Genomic DNA, 18,917 nt, shown 5'->3' with positions numbered 1-18,917 from the left:
TGGCATCATTTCAACAAGTGCCACTGCCACAAACATCAAGCCACAAATCAGTGTTCACTGCTTATAACCATTGATAAGGTTTGCTGCAAACACGGCAAGGCAATCAGATCAGGCAGGTACAGTGAGCTCAGGACTGGAGTCTCTGCATTCCCAGCAGGGGGAATGACCTTTAAATACCTGAAGCAACCTTGGCTGCTGCTCCAGAGAAGACTGGGAGGTACACACATGTTCCATATGCTCGCCTGCACTTTACCGAACACAAGCCACCACAGAAATTAGAAGCGAAAAAGTCTCACAAACAGACGCAGTCCCAGATCATCTCTCTTAAGTGTGAATAATGCTAATCCTGTATTACCTGCAAAATCATCATCTTCTCACCACATCAGAGACTCGCTGATCCCTGTGGTATATTCCTGCAACATCCAAGATGTACGATTTCACATGTAACTGCCTGTCCCACTAACTTTGGAGAAAACAGACGAAACTTCAATGCTGCTATAGGTGAAAAAATCATAAAACATGAAGGGAAAGAAAAAGCAAAAGCGGGCTTTGCTGTATTATATTTTCAAGAAGAAACCTCAATATCTACATTTTCTAGGTTATTCTTCTAATCCATTTAATTCAATTCTACATATCTTCCAGAAACAGAGAGGCTTCTTCATTAAACGGCAGCATAATAGGAAAAGCTTCCATCAGAGGGAAGTAGAGACAGGCTGACAAAAACAAAATAAAACAAAAAACAAACCCAAATTAAAAAACAATCTTATTCCAGCAAAGCCAGAAACCAAGGCTCTGGGAAGGGGGGCACATTTCAGCAGCAGATGAAGCTTTCAGCAGCAAATGGCTACAACAGCAGGGGGGACAAGTCCAGCTCATGCCCCAGCTCACAGTGTTCTGTAACCCAGCTGCTGATGACACTTCATTCCTATTGCGTATGTGTGAGCTTTGCTGCTGACCTCACTACTGGAATTGTACCATCCAGTCAATGCCAAAAACTTCAGCACAAACTATGAAACTTGACAGGACTGAGCACATTTGGAACAGAAGGAGATTTTGCATGAATGGCAGCAGACCAGGAATGTGCAGTCTTGTCATCCTTTGAGTGGGACTGGGAAAGGAGGCCCGTGAGCAATTGAGGACCATGGCACAGCTGGTCAGAACATGACAGGAGCCTTCACACTGCGATGGCCACTGCCGTTTCAGTTAAATGCACACAGCTTGCCTTAGCTCTGAGGGCAGGACCGACCCGTACCAACAGGCATCCACTTCCAAAGGCAGTTCATACTTTCCCTTACTGAACCAGGCCAAAAGAAATATTCTGAGAGATGAAAATATTTTGTTTGCCGTTTTACTTAGTACAGAGCTACACCACGGACTAACAACAGTCCTGCACTTCCCCACAGCTGGATATTGACACAAGATACATCTGTGTCAAAACTAAGTCACATACCGTGCACACATTAGAACATCAAGAAAGCTGGGCCAGCTCCACATTTCCTGCACCCATACATCAGCCTGATGTAAAAGACAGGGCTGTATCTGCCATTATACATCCCCTAAATATCCTGCAGTAGTGACTTGCCATAACTGTAATCCTAGAATACATTAATAGAGACCATAAGACGTCACCTACTCTACCCAGTGACCACAAACCACTCTGCTACAACCAAAATCCCACACCCAGAGCCTCACAACACTTGCTTGTCAGCCAGAGAGAGCTAGTGATGCCAAGGACAAGCAGAGGGCCCCCCTTCAACACCCCCACAGCACCAACATTTGTTTCACAGCAGTTACGTGCCGGGAGGGAGGGAGCCTGGGACAAAGAGAGCAACATGGGACACCTGAAACTAAATTAAGATATTGAGGAGGAGGAAGAAGGGGGAAAAGATGCATTTATAGCGTGCACAAGCTCTCCTCAGAGGGCCAGGCAGCACTGCCAGCAGTTCTGGCCAGGCTGATGATTCACAACATGTCAAGAGGAGATCAGACTACTTGAAAGTACCAGGCTTCAAGGGTTTTCTGGGGGGAAAAAAAATTCAGAGGGGTTGAGGTTATTAGATAGTTTATTGCCCATGTAACTCTAGCTTATATATATATGGATTAGGATTAAGCTTTCAGTTGCAGGATCTCATCCTAGTTACACCAGCATCCTTCCCCTCAACTGCATTCATTTTGTCCACAAATCACTACATTGTTATTTAGCCCCTTGTGTGAACACAGAATTATTATGGGCTTCCTATAACTTTTCCAAGGCTTTCTCCCTATTTCAGAAGCTGGCACAAGTCCAAAGCATCCTTTAATTCTGCAATTTTGAGTGCCCCTGATTTCTTTATTTTTTAGAGCATCTACAGTTATTCATGTACTTCCCCAGAAACTCCTGTTGGCAAAAAGCGAATTTACAGGCACTCAGCATTTTGATCAGCTCAGGATGCCTGGAGACTCCAGCCAGAGGCAACCAAAGTAGATTTGCACAAAGTCAGTGGCCACTGCTGAGAACTTTGGTGCTTGTGGCTCCCTTTCAAGAGCAGGGAGGAGCACAGGCTCCCCTTGCTACAGGCTTGGGTTCTGCTGCAACAGGTAAGTGAGGAGCCCAGTGGTAAATCATTTCCTCTCCTCACAGCCCTGGTTCCCCACAGCACAGAGCCATTCCCACCCGTTCCCTAAGGCCAGACCCCTAACAGTGCAGAGGATAAGCTAAACAAGGCTAAACAAGGTTACAAGCTTATTTTGCAAAACACAATCATTTGGTTCTCTTTAGCCTTGCATGCTCTTGTAGGCAGTATCAGATATTTGTCATAACAGCACCTTGTTATTTGAACAATTCCACAAGGGGACACAAAGCCATTCTGTACAATCCAGACCAGCACAGACTACTAACGTAGGCATTCCTTTTCTCCTTCTCTCCCCTCACCTTCTCCTTTGTCACCAGCCACCGGGTGCAGCCTCACCTGAGGTCTGTCCCCTGCATCTCCCCAGGGAACCCCTGCCTCCACAGAACCCAAGATCATTAACTCCTTCATTCAGGGCATCCTGCCACTTGTCTAGCAGAGAGGTTTCTGACTAACACAGGGAAAGAAATAACTAATAATAAGAACACATAGTTTTACCCTGGAATCCATCAACTATGTATGCGGTACCTCATTTCTATCCACTAAAAATCAAGCTTTTCATTGTAGAGAAAAGTACAGCTTTTTCAGACCAGGAATTATTCCTATTACTGGCTGGTGAAGATTAAAGCTCACAGATCTCTCAGCTTGGCTCTACTATCAACTCAAATCAAACTGCTGAATTTTCTGCTTGATGATCTCAAAGTAAATTCCCATTTTGAATTGCAAAAGTAGTAATAACCTTTTCTTGTCATCTGCTGTGCCCATTGATTCTTCTCCGAGATATCCAATTCTCTCTCACTCGACACTTACCCTGGAAAACTACACGAAACTGACGCAGTGGAACTACAAAGTGAGTTTTATTTCATCTCACTCTCTGCCTGTCTCGGATTTCCCCGGACTATGCAACACGCACACAAGCCACACGAACAACGGCAGAGCCGCACCGCACATCGGACCGCCGCCGGAGGGTGCGGCAAGCGGGTACCCCGGTGACCCTGCCACATCCCGATCTCCGGCCGTGGGGGTGCCAAAGGACTCCCACGGGGCCCCGCATCCCCCGCGCACCGCTCCGAGGGACCCTCCCGCTGCCGCGGGTCAGGCAGGGCCGGCCCGGGGTGCCCCTCACCCGAGCGGCGCCGGAGAAGCCCCCGAGCGCCGCGTCCCCCGCCGAGCCCCGCGGGCGGCACCCAACTCCGCCGGGAGCGCCGGAGCCGCCGAGCAGCGACACCCGGGATGCCGCCGGGGCAGCGGCCCCGCACTGCGTGTGCGCGCGTGTCCCGCGTCCCCGCACACCCGCCCTCCGCGCCGGCGGGGGGAGAAGTTGTCGCGAACTCCCGGTACGGAGGTGATGCTCCGCCGGTCCCGCCGCCGCCCCGGAGCCGCGCGGCCCCGCCGCCCCCCGAGGCTCGGAGCCCGGCCGCCCCCCTACCTGCAGCCGCTCCGTGGCCGGCTGCCACATGGTGCCGCGGCCGGGAGGCGCTGCCGAGCGGGGCCGCGCGCGGCTCTCTGCGGGCGCGCGCCCCGCCCCGCCCCGCCCCGTCCCGCCCACGCGTGGGGGCCACGCGCGGACCCGCCCGGCAGCGCTGGTCCTCGGGCATGGCATCTCTCCTACCTGGGCACGGCATCCATCCCCCGGGCACGGCATCCATCCCCCGGGCACGGCATCTCTCCTACCTGGGCACGGCATCCATCCCCCGGGCACGGCATCCATCCCCCGGGCACGGCATCTCTCCTACCTGGGCACGGCATCCATCCTCCGGGCATGGCATCCATCCCTGGGCACGGCATCCATCCCCTGGGCACGGCATCCATCCCCCGGGCACGGCATCTGTCCTACCTGGGCACGGCATCCATCCCTCGGGTACAGCATCTGTCTCACCTGGGCACGGCTTTCATTCTCCGGGCACGGCATCCATCCTCCGGGCAGGGCATCTGTCCTATCTGGACACGACATTCATTCCCCGGGCATGGCATCCATCCTTCCTGGGCACAGCATCCGTCCCACCTGGGCAAGGCACCACCCGGGCACAGCATCTCCGGGCACAGCATCGATCCCACCTGGGCACGGCTTCCATCCCCCGTGGCACGGCAAGCATCCCACCTGGATGCCTGTGGTGACCGGGACAGCGCCTCCCCCAGCGGCTGCCACAGCCCGGCGTGTCCCGGCCCCTCACGGCCTCTGGGGCAGCGGTGCCGGTTTCCTCATGGCGTTCGCTGTGCGCTGCCTGGGAGGGTGCCCCCCCTCAGAGGAGCTTTCCCCATGGAACGCTGCCTCACCACAGCTGAAACTTTGTCCTCCGGTTCTGCAGGTGGCTCAAGCTGCTGCCAAGCACGTAGGAGGTGTCAGGGCTCTGTAAGGCTGCTGCTGCTCGCAGCGTGGGGTCACAGGGAGCTGCCAGCTGGGAGCAGGATCCCCCCTGCCCGGTGGGCGCCGGGGTGGTCCCCGAGGGGCCAGCACCAAACCAGCATCAAGGCCACATTCAGCTGTTTCACGGTGTTGGGCATCCCAGCTGCGCCCCGACACCCACAAGGATAGACATACACACTCTAGAGGTCTGCAGGCACTGCTCTTCCCCGACAAGGCCAGAAATGCCAGAGAAAAGCAAAATGTCTGCAGGTTCCAAAGCTGCACCAAGGAACATTTTCTCCAGACACAAAAACTGCGCCTGGCCCTCCCTGCTCACCTGAGGCTGCCTGGGTAATGCCTCATGCTTGGATGCAGAAGGATTTGTTAACAACCCAGAGGAGCCCATGTCATACTTGTCCTGAGCATTGACCACAGGCTGCAACCCACAGGCTGCAAGCCAGGCTCCAACACAACGTGGGTATGTGACCCTGGGGACACAGGGCATCCTTTCTGTGTCAGTGTTTTAAATAGCAAGGAAAAGCAATACTGACGGGAATCTTCTCAAAACAACAGGCATCAGGCTCACCTGTGGACAAACCATGACCTTTGGCAGGGCAGCTCTGCCACAGGATCCATCTCAAGGACCAACACCTTGAGACACATTGCAGGATCCAGCTGAGGCTGGATGTGATCAGAGCAAGACACAATGAACATGAACTTTTAGATTGTTTCTGGAAAGATTCCACCAGTTTGTCCCTGGGCAGTGATGGTCTGATTAAAGCAATTCAAGTGTTGCATCTCCATTTCCTGATGCATCACCCCTTTCCTTCCCCTCCAAGAAGTGAAGCACTAATTCTGCACCAGCTTCTGGCTGAGATGCCCACTAGAGCTCTTTCCAAACACCATGTCCCTGTCACACCATTGTTTGTTTCAACTGGTGCCTACACTGCTGCACGAGGGCCTTTTCTAAAAGCCTCATTCTTCCTCAAGTGAGCTCTGGAGCAGTTTCATAGACCCTTCCCATATGGATAAATCCACCCACCACCATTTCCTGAACCAGCTAGGAGCTGGCACAACCCAGGCTGTCAGCAGCAGGGCACACAAAGGAAGTTCAGGATCTGAAATTAGCAGGAAACCAACCCTGGGGCTGGAGGCTGCTTCTCTCTTGGTTTACATGACTTTTATATAAACTAAAACAACTGGGGAGGGAAATTTGCATTTGCTACGAAATGGGTGGCACATTATGAGAACAAATGAATTACTTAATTTCAAAAAAGGATATGAAAACAAAAGAAAATGAATGCTGTAAGCTTCAGGCTTTAGTTGTATGAGAAGGTAGGAATATGCTCATACACGGGGAGGAGCAGCTCAGCTGCAAATTTTTTAAATCCACCTGGTTGATTAGAAAGCAATCTGTGATCCCTGAGCCCCACCATCATCCTCCCCAAGCCTTATCCCTCACCAAGGCAGCAAAGTGGCACTATGGGGATGAGAGAGCTACTGAGCCCTTCTGCTCATGTTGGTTTAGTCTCCAGGTGTGCTCTGCACCATGGGCTGTCTCAGGAAATTCAGCTGGTTTGCCTTTTTGTTCATGCCCCACAACACCTCTGCAGGAAACTTGATTTTCAGCTGGGCCAGGTGCTGCTGGGGTAGTCAGGCACCAGCCAGAGCCCAGCTCAGGAAATGATTCATTTAACTTGGGTGAGTTCATGTCACAATCTCACTAAGATTAGGTCATTTCTACCTAGACTTTCTAATATTTTAATCCAAGCATCATTCTTTATTTGGTATTTAAGCTGTTCTGCATTAGGTAAGGTCCTGCTACAAGCCAGTCAGAGATCTTTCACTTAAATAAATAGTGTGAATTCCTATTTTCAGGATGTACTGTGTTCCAGAATGTGCCTGTAAGAAGATACAGGGGTTTTTTTCTATTAATTTTCCTTTTACTGTGCCAAATTGTGGAGTTTCTCTCCTCAGAATGAGTTAAGACAATTCCTTTCAAAGACTGCAATACATTAGACAGGTTGGTCCCACTTCTCTGTCTCCTTCATTTCAGTGCTCACAGGACAGAAATACTGGAGCCAGGGGAGATCTTGCATTTCAAAAGGGAGTATTGGATGCATTAGGACCAATTTCACTTTTATTCAGATAGTAAATATGAAGCATTTCCTGTGACTCCAGGATATTTTTTGTCTTTTAATGGCTTCTAGTTATTGGGTTTGTCTTCCTTTTGCACCATCTCATCCCCTAATAAGGATGATTTTATTTAAGGTTTTTATAGCAACGTAGCTCCTCTACATTTGAAAAGAAAAAGAAATTATTTTGGTTTTAACTATAGCATTGCCTTTTTAATTAACTAAACTCATCCATTTGCTGATCCCATTGAATTATTTGACTTCAAAAGCTTAATTTAGCTTTAGGAGCACTTATTTCTCACTGAAACACAACTAGAAGAGTCATTCAGTTATTTAAATGCTGCTTCCCCAAATATTTTGCAGACTTTGCAAGTCCTGTTTCCAAGATCCTCTTTTTGATTATGCAAGTTTACAAAGCATACAGAACTCATTAAACACATCCCTTTTTTAATTATTAATTCATTTTACCTTGTATTTGCTTTTGTAGAGTAAGTTTGCCTAATTAGCAAATTTAATGGTCTGTAAAGGACTGTAATTAATAGCATACTTCCAAAATCTAAATACACTTGTTACTCTTAAACACTTTGTCAAATCACCCGAAGAAATGCAGCTACCTACCCTGCATAGATGGCACCAGACACCTCATCCGAGCTTTCCAATATTTCTCTGAAAAAATTCTTAGTGCCTAAGCAACCCCAAAATACACTATCCAAGCAATCCAAACTGGTTTTTCTGACAACAATTACATTTTAACATTCAAGATAAAAATAAATGTATTTTTATGTAGAACTTCATCTCATGCAGATGACAAAGCTGGATAGGATGGCATGGCCTCAACTTCATGTCATATAAATATGGCAGAGGCAACACCCAAGCTGGAGATTTCCAATTCCCATGGCAGGGTGCACACTTTGGAGTCTGGGCCTGGGGGAGCTGCAGTGAGGGCATTACCTGGGGAGGACACAGCACCAGCACCACAGCCAGCCATGGGGTGCAGGCAAGGGCAGCCAGGGGCAGAGCACTGGCAGTTTGCAAACACTGCCAGCAGAAACCTGGGGTTTGAGGGGTCTCAATCATTTGCAGAGTTCAGAGGCTATTGAGAAACAACTTCAATGTACATGTGGTGACAGATACACCCTCTGCTGGGAGTAGCAGCATCTAAAGGTCTGGTTCTGGTTCCTTGCCAGGGATTTCCTCAGGCATGGTCACTGTTAAACTAGCAGCAATTCACAGTAAGAACGTTTCATTAAAATACTGGCAAAGTACAGACCACATTATCTTCAAAGGCCGTTGATTTCCTTTCAGTATTGTGTTTTGATATTTTGAAAGGGAAATTTATTTACATCCCTGCTTACTGTATAATCCCTAATGTTATTTAGTAATCATTTTCATTTTGATTGTGTAGGTGCATAGAGATGATTATGCAGACATGGGAGTGCAGCTCCACCAAAGGTGGTTCAGCAGAGGGCACTTCTGCTCCCAATGCATCTGCCTCAAATCCCCTTTAGAGGTATTTTTAAATGGCATCAGGAGACACTATAACCTGAAGCACTGTGGTGTTAATCATTTGTGAAACTGAGGCAGCAGTATCCCAGTCAAGGGAGATAATTCAGGTGTGGATATACCATATTCTCCCACCCATCCACATTGTGCTTGCCAGGGAAAATGAGGTGCTGATTCCAATTTGTTGGGGAAGCTCTTGCTGGCGTTCCCATAGCAACCAGGTGTCTTTAATTACCTTTACTGCTGCCACAGAGCTTGTGTTTCTGATTCCCCCTTCAGCTTTACCCACCCCACCACCTTCCCCAAGTACCAGGACAGCTACTTCCCTTCCTCTTCCAAAAGTTCCTTTTTGGAGATGGATGGACTAAATAAAAACATGGAAGGCATAGGTAGTGATGTATTTGGCCATGTTTACGTGATATCCCTTTTTTTCTTATTACCTCTAGAGGTCTTATTTCTAGAAAGGCAGAGAGATATTTGATCTTACTTTTCCTTCATGTTGGCACTGTACTGGTCCTGCTCACAGCAGCAGAGAAAATAAAGCACCAAAGCCATGGCAGGCCAACGAGTGCAGAAGGAAGGTTGCTGCAAAGGTCTTGCATACATTTAAAGGGGCACAACACTTCTGTGAAGGACAAAATACACGATACTGAAAGGGGGGGCAAGTTTATTCTGCCTGTGCCAGTCAGCCCCTCCACTGTCCCCTCAGGAGCCGGGGTGAGCGAGGGAAGCGGGGCTGTCAGCCTCGCAGCAAACACAGAGGTGATCTTTTGGGGATGCCAAGTCCCTCGGGCCAGCAGCACCAAGGCTGTTTTTCCCTGGCCAGCCCCGGGGACGAAAGGCCGAGTCTGTGGGCGCTGGCAGCGGCCGCGCTGCGGGGCCGCGGCCTCTGGGCTGCGTGCCTGGCGGCCCCGCGCCAGCCGGCCTCGGGGAATTCAGGCCATGGAATCTGGGCCGCACAGGCGGCGAGAAAAGCGTCTGCAGAGAGCGGAGAGGCGGATGTGATCAGCAGCCCCCCGGCTGAGGGCACTGCAGCCATCCGGGAGCGGGGACGGGAGAGGCGGCGCGCACGGCGGGAAGCCCCGGCCGTGCCCAGTCCGGCTGTGGGGCCCGGTGAGGGCAGCAGGCCGGGCCGAGGGCAGCGTCCAAGAGAGGAAGGGGCGCACCGAGCAGAGAGCCAGCAAGGGGAAAACCCCGAGAATTTCCTGCTTCTTGCAGAACCCCACCCGGGGTGTGGGGGCAGTGATGGCACGCAGGGCAGAGGAGAGGACAGGAACACGGGACCGGAGGATCAGTCGTCACCTCCCCAGGGAACGCTCTCGCCGCGTCAGCGCTGGCACAGCTGCTGGCCAGACACCTCCTTGCAGGAACGCTGAGATTTCCCAGGCAGCCTCCAACAGCAAATCTTGCACGAACAATCTAAAGAAGCCCAAGTCCAGCTCTTAATGCACCAATTAATCTTGTAAGCAGCAGAAAATGAACGCCAGAAAATCTTTGGGTTGACACATGCCAGATGCTTACAGATTTGTTCTCTCTTAGTCCAGAAAAACTTGAAACAAGACCTGTTAAGACCCCTGTCCACCTTGTGCCCCTTAGACTGTATTGTCTTTATTTGTTAATTACCCATAATGATTATTAGGTACTTATTTGTCTGTGACAAAAAGAAGTATGTACCTCCACAAATCTGTGCAGAGATCCTGATGACCCTTACACCAGTTTTACAATGGGTTAAATCCATGGCATCTGCACGGCTCCTGATCATGACACTTTTCTGAGTTGCACAGATGTGATTCAGTGAATTGAATTCAAATTACTTCTGATTTTTAACAACATAAGAGAGAGAAGAGTCATGTCTATATAGATAAGCTGGTTTTGAGACTGAAGAGACTGAAATTATAAAAATGCATGAAGCATGATAAATGATAAATAATACTGTGGGCAATTTTACATGTACTGGATATTCCCTCAGAATAAGAAAACTTACCAAGAAAAGAGACTTTTGACAGACTCAAATCACAACTTTTGTTTGCAGAGCATCATTACAGCAAGAAGAAGATTTGGCAATCTGTCATCTAGATTTCACCATTCCAGTACCCAATTTTATCCATTAAAATAGGAAGTTACCAGAAGCCACACTTCCTATTTCCGTGACACATCCCCAGCAGTTATTCATAGGCTTAGGGAGACTGGTCAGCTGTGTGGCAATCCAGGAGACGTTTCTCCTTCCCCCACTCGAGCATGGCAACCTAGAGCCCTGCTGCAACAATCCAGATTCCCTGGAAATGACTGTGCCCACAAGCATTGTTCAAGAGCTAAACCCAGGTAATTTTCAAATTCCACTGCTGAGCTGTTCATGGCAGAGTGTGCAACAGCCCTGGTGTAATTTGTTTAGTGCACTCACTGTCCCCCACAGCCAACACCCAGTACCAGTAACACCCTAATCCAATTCTGCCAAGCACAGAAAGGGGCAGAAACCCCCGACCACTGTTGGACAAGGGGAAGATATTCCCTGTTCTGCAGTGATCATATACTATAAAATGGGTGAGACAGGAAACAGAGCAGAGTTCGAGGATGAAACTATACTTCAATTTATCGCAGTCCCAAGTAAGAAAATGCAGACAGGTAAGCTGGAAAGGGCTGCCCTATTTGTCCCTAACCTGGGTGCAGCACTCATTACCAGGAAGAATTTCAACATGTGTCACTGGTGGATGTGAACTGATTTTCTGGCAAATACACATAAAGGTTGTAAATAGAGATTTACAAACCATCCAGAAAAGCACAAGAATCACCCTCTTGTGTACAATAATTTAGTGGACTTGAGTCCTTTCTAAGTTTTTGAGAACCAGTGAATGTAGACCCTCACGAGAGTATAAGGCTGATGCCATCAACATTTCACGTAAGATTTTACTAAGTCTTGCAACCCAAAGAGCTCTATAAATGCAAAAATACTTCAACCCTAGAATAGGCAAAAATGCATAACAGAAAGTTAACAAACCTCCAAAGTCCTTCATTAATCTTATGCTTAAATTTCATCACAAACAGTGCCCAGCACAGCAATGCAGCTGGTCTCCCAGGCTTTGCTCAGCACCATGCAGAGCTTGTTTCAAGCAAACAGCAAGAGATTGGTTACAGAGCTGGACCTGAGACAGTCAGAGAGACTCCCAGTGGATCCATTACATGAAAATGCCAATTCCATGTGGCCAGAGCAGTTTTTGTACATGTAACATATCTATAAATAATTATGAGTTGTTATAAGATGGGATTTGAATTTGTCCTTTCAAAAAGAATTATCTTTTTAAAGAGATTCAAGGGTTGTGTGTCTCTTTGGTGTCTGACAAAGAAGAATACATCCCCTTGCTGAGGGAAGGGATTTGCCAACTATTGCTACATAATATTACACAGAAAATTGCACTCATAAATCACCCTTGACACTAGAGTTTGAAGGGGAGGGATGTAAGTCAGAGACAACACATAAACAAAAAAGAGAGAGACAATGAATTCTCAGAAATCTCAAGGCTGAGTTGCTTTTGAATGAAGACCACATTTAACTGCTAATTTAAAGTCTGATAATTCTCTGCCCATAATTTCTGCCCTCTTTGAGAGGTAGGTACTGCCTTATGGGGAAAGAGAATATGGCTTTATTCCTTGTGCAAAATCAGAGCTTCTTGAAAAACCAATGGAAAAACATGGATACCACCAGGCCAAATGCCGGGGTAGGGTAATAGTTTTGTTGTGAATTTTGGTTTTTCTCTGCAGATGGCAGTCCCCTAAAGTGAGGGAAAATTAGATAGTATTAACCAGTTTTTACAGAAATTTTGTACTTTATTGCATGAAACTCCAAAATGTTATTAAAGCATCACCATATTTACCATTCAATAATCTAAACCGTTGAATAATGTATTCCAAATTAAATCTTCCAAAATTCATCAACAGCTGTGAGACATTTTGATTTAAACCTGACATGTCTGTCAATACTGCTAGCTTACCACCTCATTTTAAATCTCACATGCATTAAAGAAAAATAACCCTTCAAAACCCTTCAAATTAAGGCATCTCCATGGAATTGTAAAATATTCTCTCCATGGAAATGAAATGAACAAAAGACAGAGGAAAACTGATAAACTCCACACCTAATTCAGCCCTCTAAAAATCTCCTCCTGTCTTTGTCCTTATTGCACACAGGCAAGTCAGGGCACCAGGAAAGAGGGGAGCAATATGATGAGTACTGGAGATAAAAATAACTGGTCATCATCTTTCATATGTAGAACAACCTCAAGTCCAAACTCATGGCAAGATGAAAGTGAAATGGCATAATAGGCACATGGGAAAGCAGATCTGTTCTCAGTTACACGACATTCTGTCAGCTTTGTTTTGACAGACCCTTCTAGCAAATGCCATACAAAGGCATAACAACTGAAATAAATGTTCAAATTAAATTAATAGGAGGAACTGGTGTCATGTACAGTCCACAGATAAGACATTGTGGGCAGCACATTTTAGGTACAGAATCCTTGAATTAAATTATTCTGCATCATGACACGTTACTGGCTGGTTGCCTTATTCACATGACAGATGCAATATAGCAAATCAAACAACCTCAGATTGAGCTGTAGAATAAATATCAAGGCCACACACTGGGATCTACAACACCCTTTTCAGCAAGCTGGTGCTGCTTTCTGCTCTCTGTAACCCATCATATATCTCTCTGTTCTCAGCGAGAAAGAACCATAACTGGAACATGTTATTTGTGCTCTCTCTGTCCCAATACAATATAGAAAATAAGCTTCTAGGAGGCCAAATTGTATCAACAGTGATCACATATCCAACAATTACAAATGGGGACGAGAACAAAATATTCTGCTGGCAAACTAATTAGTACTGCAGCTCCTACATGCCAAAATAACCTCCATTGCATTAGGCTATTTGCTTTTCCACAGAAGCTACATGCATTTTTGTTACCTTGTGCATCTTGTATTTGGCTTATAGGCTCAGATTCCAGGCAGATTTACTTCAGATTACTTCAAATCCATAAGTCAATAAAATACCATGGTGAAAATTGGAACAGTCACACTCATTTCCTTGAGGGGTGTTGGACTGAGATCCATGCAGAGTCACATGCAAACTTTCTCATACGGAAACATGAATGGAGTCCAAAGAGAGACCCTGCAGATCCAGCCTGTTGTCTGTGTGTGTTCTACTCCCAGGAGATGGAAGAGAAGCCACAGCTGACCTCTAAGAGATCTCTGCTCTGTTGTGAGGAGCTACCTCTGACAGGAAGTAGACCAGTCCACAGGAAAAGAAACAAATAAAAATTTAGGCCAATGGACATTTCCTTGACAAGACAGCACTGCTGCCAGAGTGACAAACAGGATCTCTCATGGTCTGTGGGATGCTAGCAGAAAGTCCCGGCTCAGCAAGATAGAGCAGATTGTTTTCCTTACACTGGTCTATTATTGAAGAAAGCACAGCAGTCCAGCTTATTTTCCTAAATGATTAACTTTGCTGCCTTTTCTGCTCAGCACATCAGATAAAGAAGTTTATTCAGTTAGCTTATTTATTTACATTCCTTTGCCAAAGATCTCACCAAACAAAGCCTATTTGATGATTTATTCTTTGCTAAAGGAGAAGCTTATTTACAATAATCGTCTTATCATAAACATCTTAAAAGGAGGATTTGAAAGTGGAATTCATAATAATAGAGAAATCTGACTTTTCCAGAGAGGTCATATTTGTTATCCATTTTGCACTGCAGAAGAAAAGAAGCCAGCTGAGCCCAGATGAAGCTGGATGTGGCATAGCTGCTTTGAAGTTTTGTTTGTTTTCACTGGTTGACCCATGTCCTGTTGGAAGGAATCACCTTCACCTACTTGGAGCCGTTCCAAAACATGAGGGGGTGAAAGGATAGAAAGGGTTCAGATGCTGGGTCCTGCAGGGAGGATTCTGCAGGACAGAAGTTGCACTAGAGGCATCAGCTCTAGTGCAAACAGCAGAGTCAAGATGTGCAAAGATGATTTCGGAGGGTCACCTCTCCAGTGACCAGCACATCAGAGTGAGCAGGAGCTGAGAGCACATCACACTCTGCCCATCTTGGCAGCAACCTCCAGCATTCTCAGGTAGCAGCAGCATCTGATTGCTCAGATGCCAGACTCTGGCTGCTCTCATCTCCCTGATGAGATGTTTAAGATGGACATAAAAGTGTCTCAAATCTGATTTATGCCACCCCCCCAACCCCACACAACTACAGGGTTTTGGCAGATGTTCAGGCAAAGTCTCAAGGGACAGAAGACAAACTTGCAAAGAGCAGATAGAGCAGATCAGCTCCATGTCTCTCATTTGGCACCAGCTCTCTGCTTTGCCCTTCTCTCACTGCTCCCCTGCTCATGCAGAGCATTCCCTAAGGGTAATGGATGCTGAGAGAGAAAACAAATTTTAAACAAGAATTTTGTTCATATTTTGTTTTAAAATAAAGGATGCCTCAAAGCTGTAAGCCAGTGCACATCTCTCTCAGCAGGTTGGAAGAGAAGGTTTAACTTCACACACTGGACTGCCCTGACTCCCATTTTTTATTTTGGGAACATGTCTGAACTCATTAGCTCTTGATAATACACTCATTATTTTAACTATTCATAGCAGAGCATAGCATGAGAGACTCAACTCTTCCCTGAATTAATCTGGCTTTCAGCTGCCCTCCATGATCCATGGGGGGACTGTACTTCTGCACCCCCTGTGAGGTCAGGAACACAAGAGCAGAGTACCATACAAACAGCAATTCCAGCCCAGCTGCCCTGAGCAGCACATGAACCTCAAAAACATGGCAGCAGCGAAAAAAAGCTTCCCAAAGCTGGTAACACAGCAAATGCCTCCCACAGAAACCAGGCTGGAGACACCCAAAGGGAGGACAGGCTGGATGTGCATCTGTCTGATGCAATGTGCCTGTCTGCTCTGCTGGGTGGTTGTGTGCAACATGAGAAGGGAATCTCTGAGAAATTTTGGACACAGAAGGGTTTAGCCACATGAAGGGGAAAAGAAGTTCCCTCTGGCAACACAAGTGAGGAGTGGCTCTTCAATTCCTCTCAGTCATTCACACAGAATAATTTTCAGAGGTGTTGAGTTTATTCCTCATCAGGTGTCTATTGCTATCAAAGAAGAAACTACACATCTTCAGGGATGTCATAACTGCTCAAGCATTTCTCAGCAAAGCCCTGCTGGAGAAAAGCCATGCTGTTTCCAGAAATGAGGCTGAGACAAGATGAAAACATCAGTTCTGTGACAGAAGTGTCACCATACAAGACTTCACTAAAACAAGCAATGTTTACTCCTATGGTCAGATCTTGTATATTTTTAGATGTCTAGGAACACCAAGCCACTTTCCCCCAAAACATCACACACATTGTCTTTAAAATCCAATTGCTTTCAAAGGGATTAACCACACTGAGACTTTCACTGGTTGAGGATGCAATTACTGAGTTGAAGTCTCTTTTCAGCTCTCATTCCCCTCACACCAGTGCAGCATTTGGCCACAGCTGCAGTGGAGGGAGAGCAGGGTGGAACAGGGTGTTACCCAGCCCTGACTGACAATGCACAGGGCTATGCAGGAGCCTCAGCTCTCCTTGCAACCTCTCACCTCATACGTGCCTTCCCACATCCCATCTCCAGCCATGAGCATCCCTCTGAGCTCACTGCTTAATACATGAACAGGAATAGGGTTAGAGAGCTGAAAACAGTTCCTGCAGGCTCAGCTGAGTCATCTCCAGACCAGGAATGGTCTGCATTCAGCTGCAGAAAGGCTGGGCCCCTCACACAGAGAGCATCTACAGCGAGTGTGTGCTGGGGACACAGCAGGCCTGGCTCCTTCTCAAGCTACCTGCACCTCTCAACACCTTCATTTCTCATTGTGCCTTTGGAAGGCGAAGCATGGTGGAGTTAGGAAGGATGGAGAGCCAGCTTGTTCCAAGTGCAAGATCTGTTACTGAACACTGGCTCTGATGTGGGACTGAGACTTCTCACCTGAGGGTTTGGCACGGTGTCACCTCTGGAGCCCACACAGGAGGAATGCAGATTCCCAAAGTGCCTCCCAGAGACAAGATGCAAGGAGAGGATGAATCTGTCTAATTGGTCTAATTTTTCTCAGCTAAAGTTAGCTTTACACCTGCAGGTTTTAAAGGGGATAATTTGTATGGTTTTAGCCAACATGTGTTTTCCTAGCTGTTGTACTCAACTCTTTCCTCAGGCTGTGTATCTGTGCCTTATTGCAGTTAGCCCGACCACATGGATAGGGTCACTGTCTTCACCATTTTGGATTGACTCTATCCAGAATCCATGTAAATTATGACATTTTCCTGATAGCACAGGTGTCACAACTCTAAGCTGTAAAGACAAGTTTCACAACATCCCAAGAAACAAGAAGACATGTACATGCTTCTGGGGAAAAAAACACTCAAGGATGTTTTCCTATTTCCAGATGGAAGAGCATGAAAAAATAACCAAATCTGGAGAGCACACAAGTGTTGCAGCACATGTCACAGTTGAGACAGCCACAATACACAGAGTATCACCACACAATATCACAAAGCTTTAACCCATACAGAACAACACCTTACCACTTCAGAACACTTCAGGTGTCTGCCCATACAGAGTAACATCTGATCACTTCAGAAGGCTGCAAGCGTCTGCCCTTTTTGTTCTTTAGCTCAACCTTTTATCCCCTCCTGTTGATGCACTGCCCCTGTGTGCCCTCTGCTCCCTTGGGTGGTTGCTCAGTGCCCCTGGGCACTCCATGGCTCATTGCTGTCAGTGCTGCTCACCTGCTGCTCACAGCTGTGCCCTTTAAGATCAGGCTCAGCCCATCCCCACTCCCAATTACAACAAACTGTGTGCCTACACACAAGTACTAGAAGTTGATGTCAAGCCCAGAGACTTGTCCAGGAGGAGCTGGAGGCTCTTAGCCCATTGCTAGGGGAAGACAACATACAATCAGCCCTTTCTGCAAATGGATTATTTACACGGGGAAAAGAATAAAAAAGAAAGATAAAAAGAAAAAGTGTAGCATATTAACAGCAAGTGGTATTTGCTCCCTGTACAGAGCAAACTTCACATGGTTGGGGAAAAGGATATGAAATCACCAGTGTCCCTTGCCCACATTCATGTATGTTCTCAGGACACAGTCCGGTGTACAAAGACAGTAACCAACTTGTTCTTGCAGATTCAAAGCTGAGATACAAACACAAGATGGGTCTGTTCCCTCCAGGTCTCAGGACAGCTCCATCTGGCAGGCAGTGCCTCACAAATATCTCACAAGTGCATGCATAACATGCCATCACAGTTCAATAAAATAAATTGGAAGGAGACAAAGTAATTTTCAGAACACAATTCACAGGATGCACAGGATGATTTACAGCAGCTAGAGGCTTCAAGCTGACAGGAAAATAGCTCCTCACAAATTACTTATCGTTCAGGTCAGTCAATTGAGAGAAATATAGGTTGGTCAAGAATTGCTGCCAAGGTGTGATTTGTATGCAGAAAGGCTGCTGCTCATTGCAACATCTCTCTTGTAAAATATGGACCATGAATATGTATGTTCCCTAAAACAACAGAGTTGCTTGTTTCCCTACTTTATATAGATTTGCAAGCCAATATTTTAGTGACTGAAAAGGCCAAATATTCTGAAGAATGAGTATTTCCTTTCCTTTGATTAACAAATCAATTACAACAGTGCCTCTTTTCTGCTCAAGTTACCAAGAATGGTACAGGGTATAGCTTGCTCTCAATTTTTCTTTCTTTAGGGTTCTCAAAAGACTCCTAGAAGTCACAGTAAACAAAAGTTTCAATATATTGGTACAGCAGAAAACTGTACCAATAATAAAAACATCCTCTGACAGCCACCAGATGCAAATTTACAACTTCTGTCATAGAAAACTATGCCTGAAGAATTAATCTAATTTAAACCTGGATCTGAGCTCCTCAGTCCTCTTTTTAATTATTACTGTTTCAGACCAGCATTGTTGAAAGCCCATGGTAGCAGACACAGGACATCAGGAAAGGTAACTCTGGATTTCTCAGGAGCATTTGGCATTTCTGTAATTCAGACACAGAATGGTATTACTAACCTGCACATGCACCATTCAGGACTGTGCCTTTATTCTGGAGCTGCATTTATCTCACTTTTGAGAGATTACACTGGTAATACAAACCCTTTTTCCCCTTTCAGATTAACTGCTGGAATGTCATATTTTAGCATTATTTATAGTGCATCATATGCTCATGTCCTTTCAAATTTATAGACAACACTTCAATTTGAAATGAAGAAAAACAAAGAAACAGCTG

The 18,917-nt window shown here is 46.6% G+C and overlaps 1 protein-coding gene across 1 annotated transcript in view; it reads right to left on the bottom strand.

The window, feature by feature from the left end:
- PID1 (phosphotyrosine interaction domain containing 1) overlaps positions 1–4,083 on the bottom strand; it is an 84,547-nt gene extending 80,464 nt beyond the window's left edge. The window contains exon 1 of the mRNA XM_059479664.1: positions 4,039–4,083. Coding sequence (XP_059335647.1) covers positions 4,039–4,068 — 30 coding nt within the window. The 5' untranslated portion in view covers positions 4,069–4,083. The remainder of the gene's footprint in view (positions 1–4,038) is intronic.
- Between the last annotated feature and the right edge of the window lie 14,834 nt (positions 4,084–18,917).

The sequence above is a fragment of the Ammospiza nelsoni genome, chromosome 10, assembly GCF_027579445.1.
Source record: "Ammospiza nelsoni isolate bAmmNel1 chromosome 10, bAmmNel1.pri, whole genome shotgun sequence".
Lineage (NCBI taxonomy): Eukaryota > Metazoa > Chordata > Aves > Passeriformes > Passerellidae > Ammospiza > Ammospiza nelsoni.
Note: the sequence above shows the minus strand (reverse complement) of the source record. Positions and strands in the feature narration are given on the sequence as shown.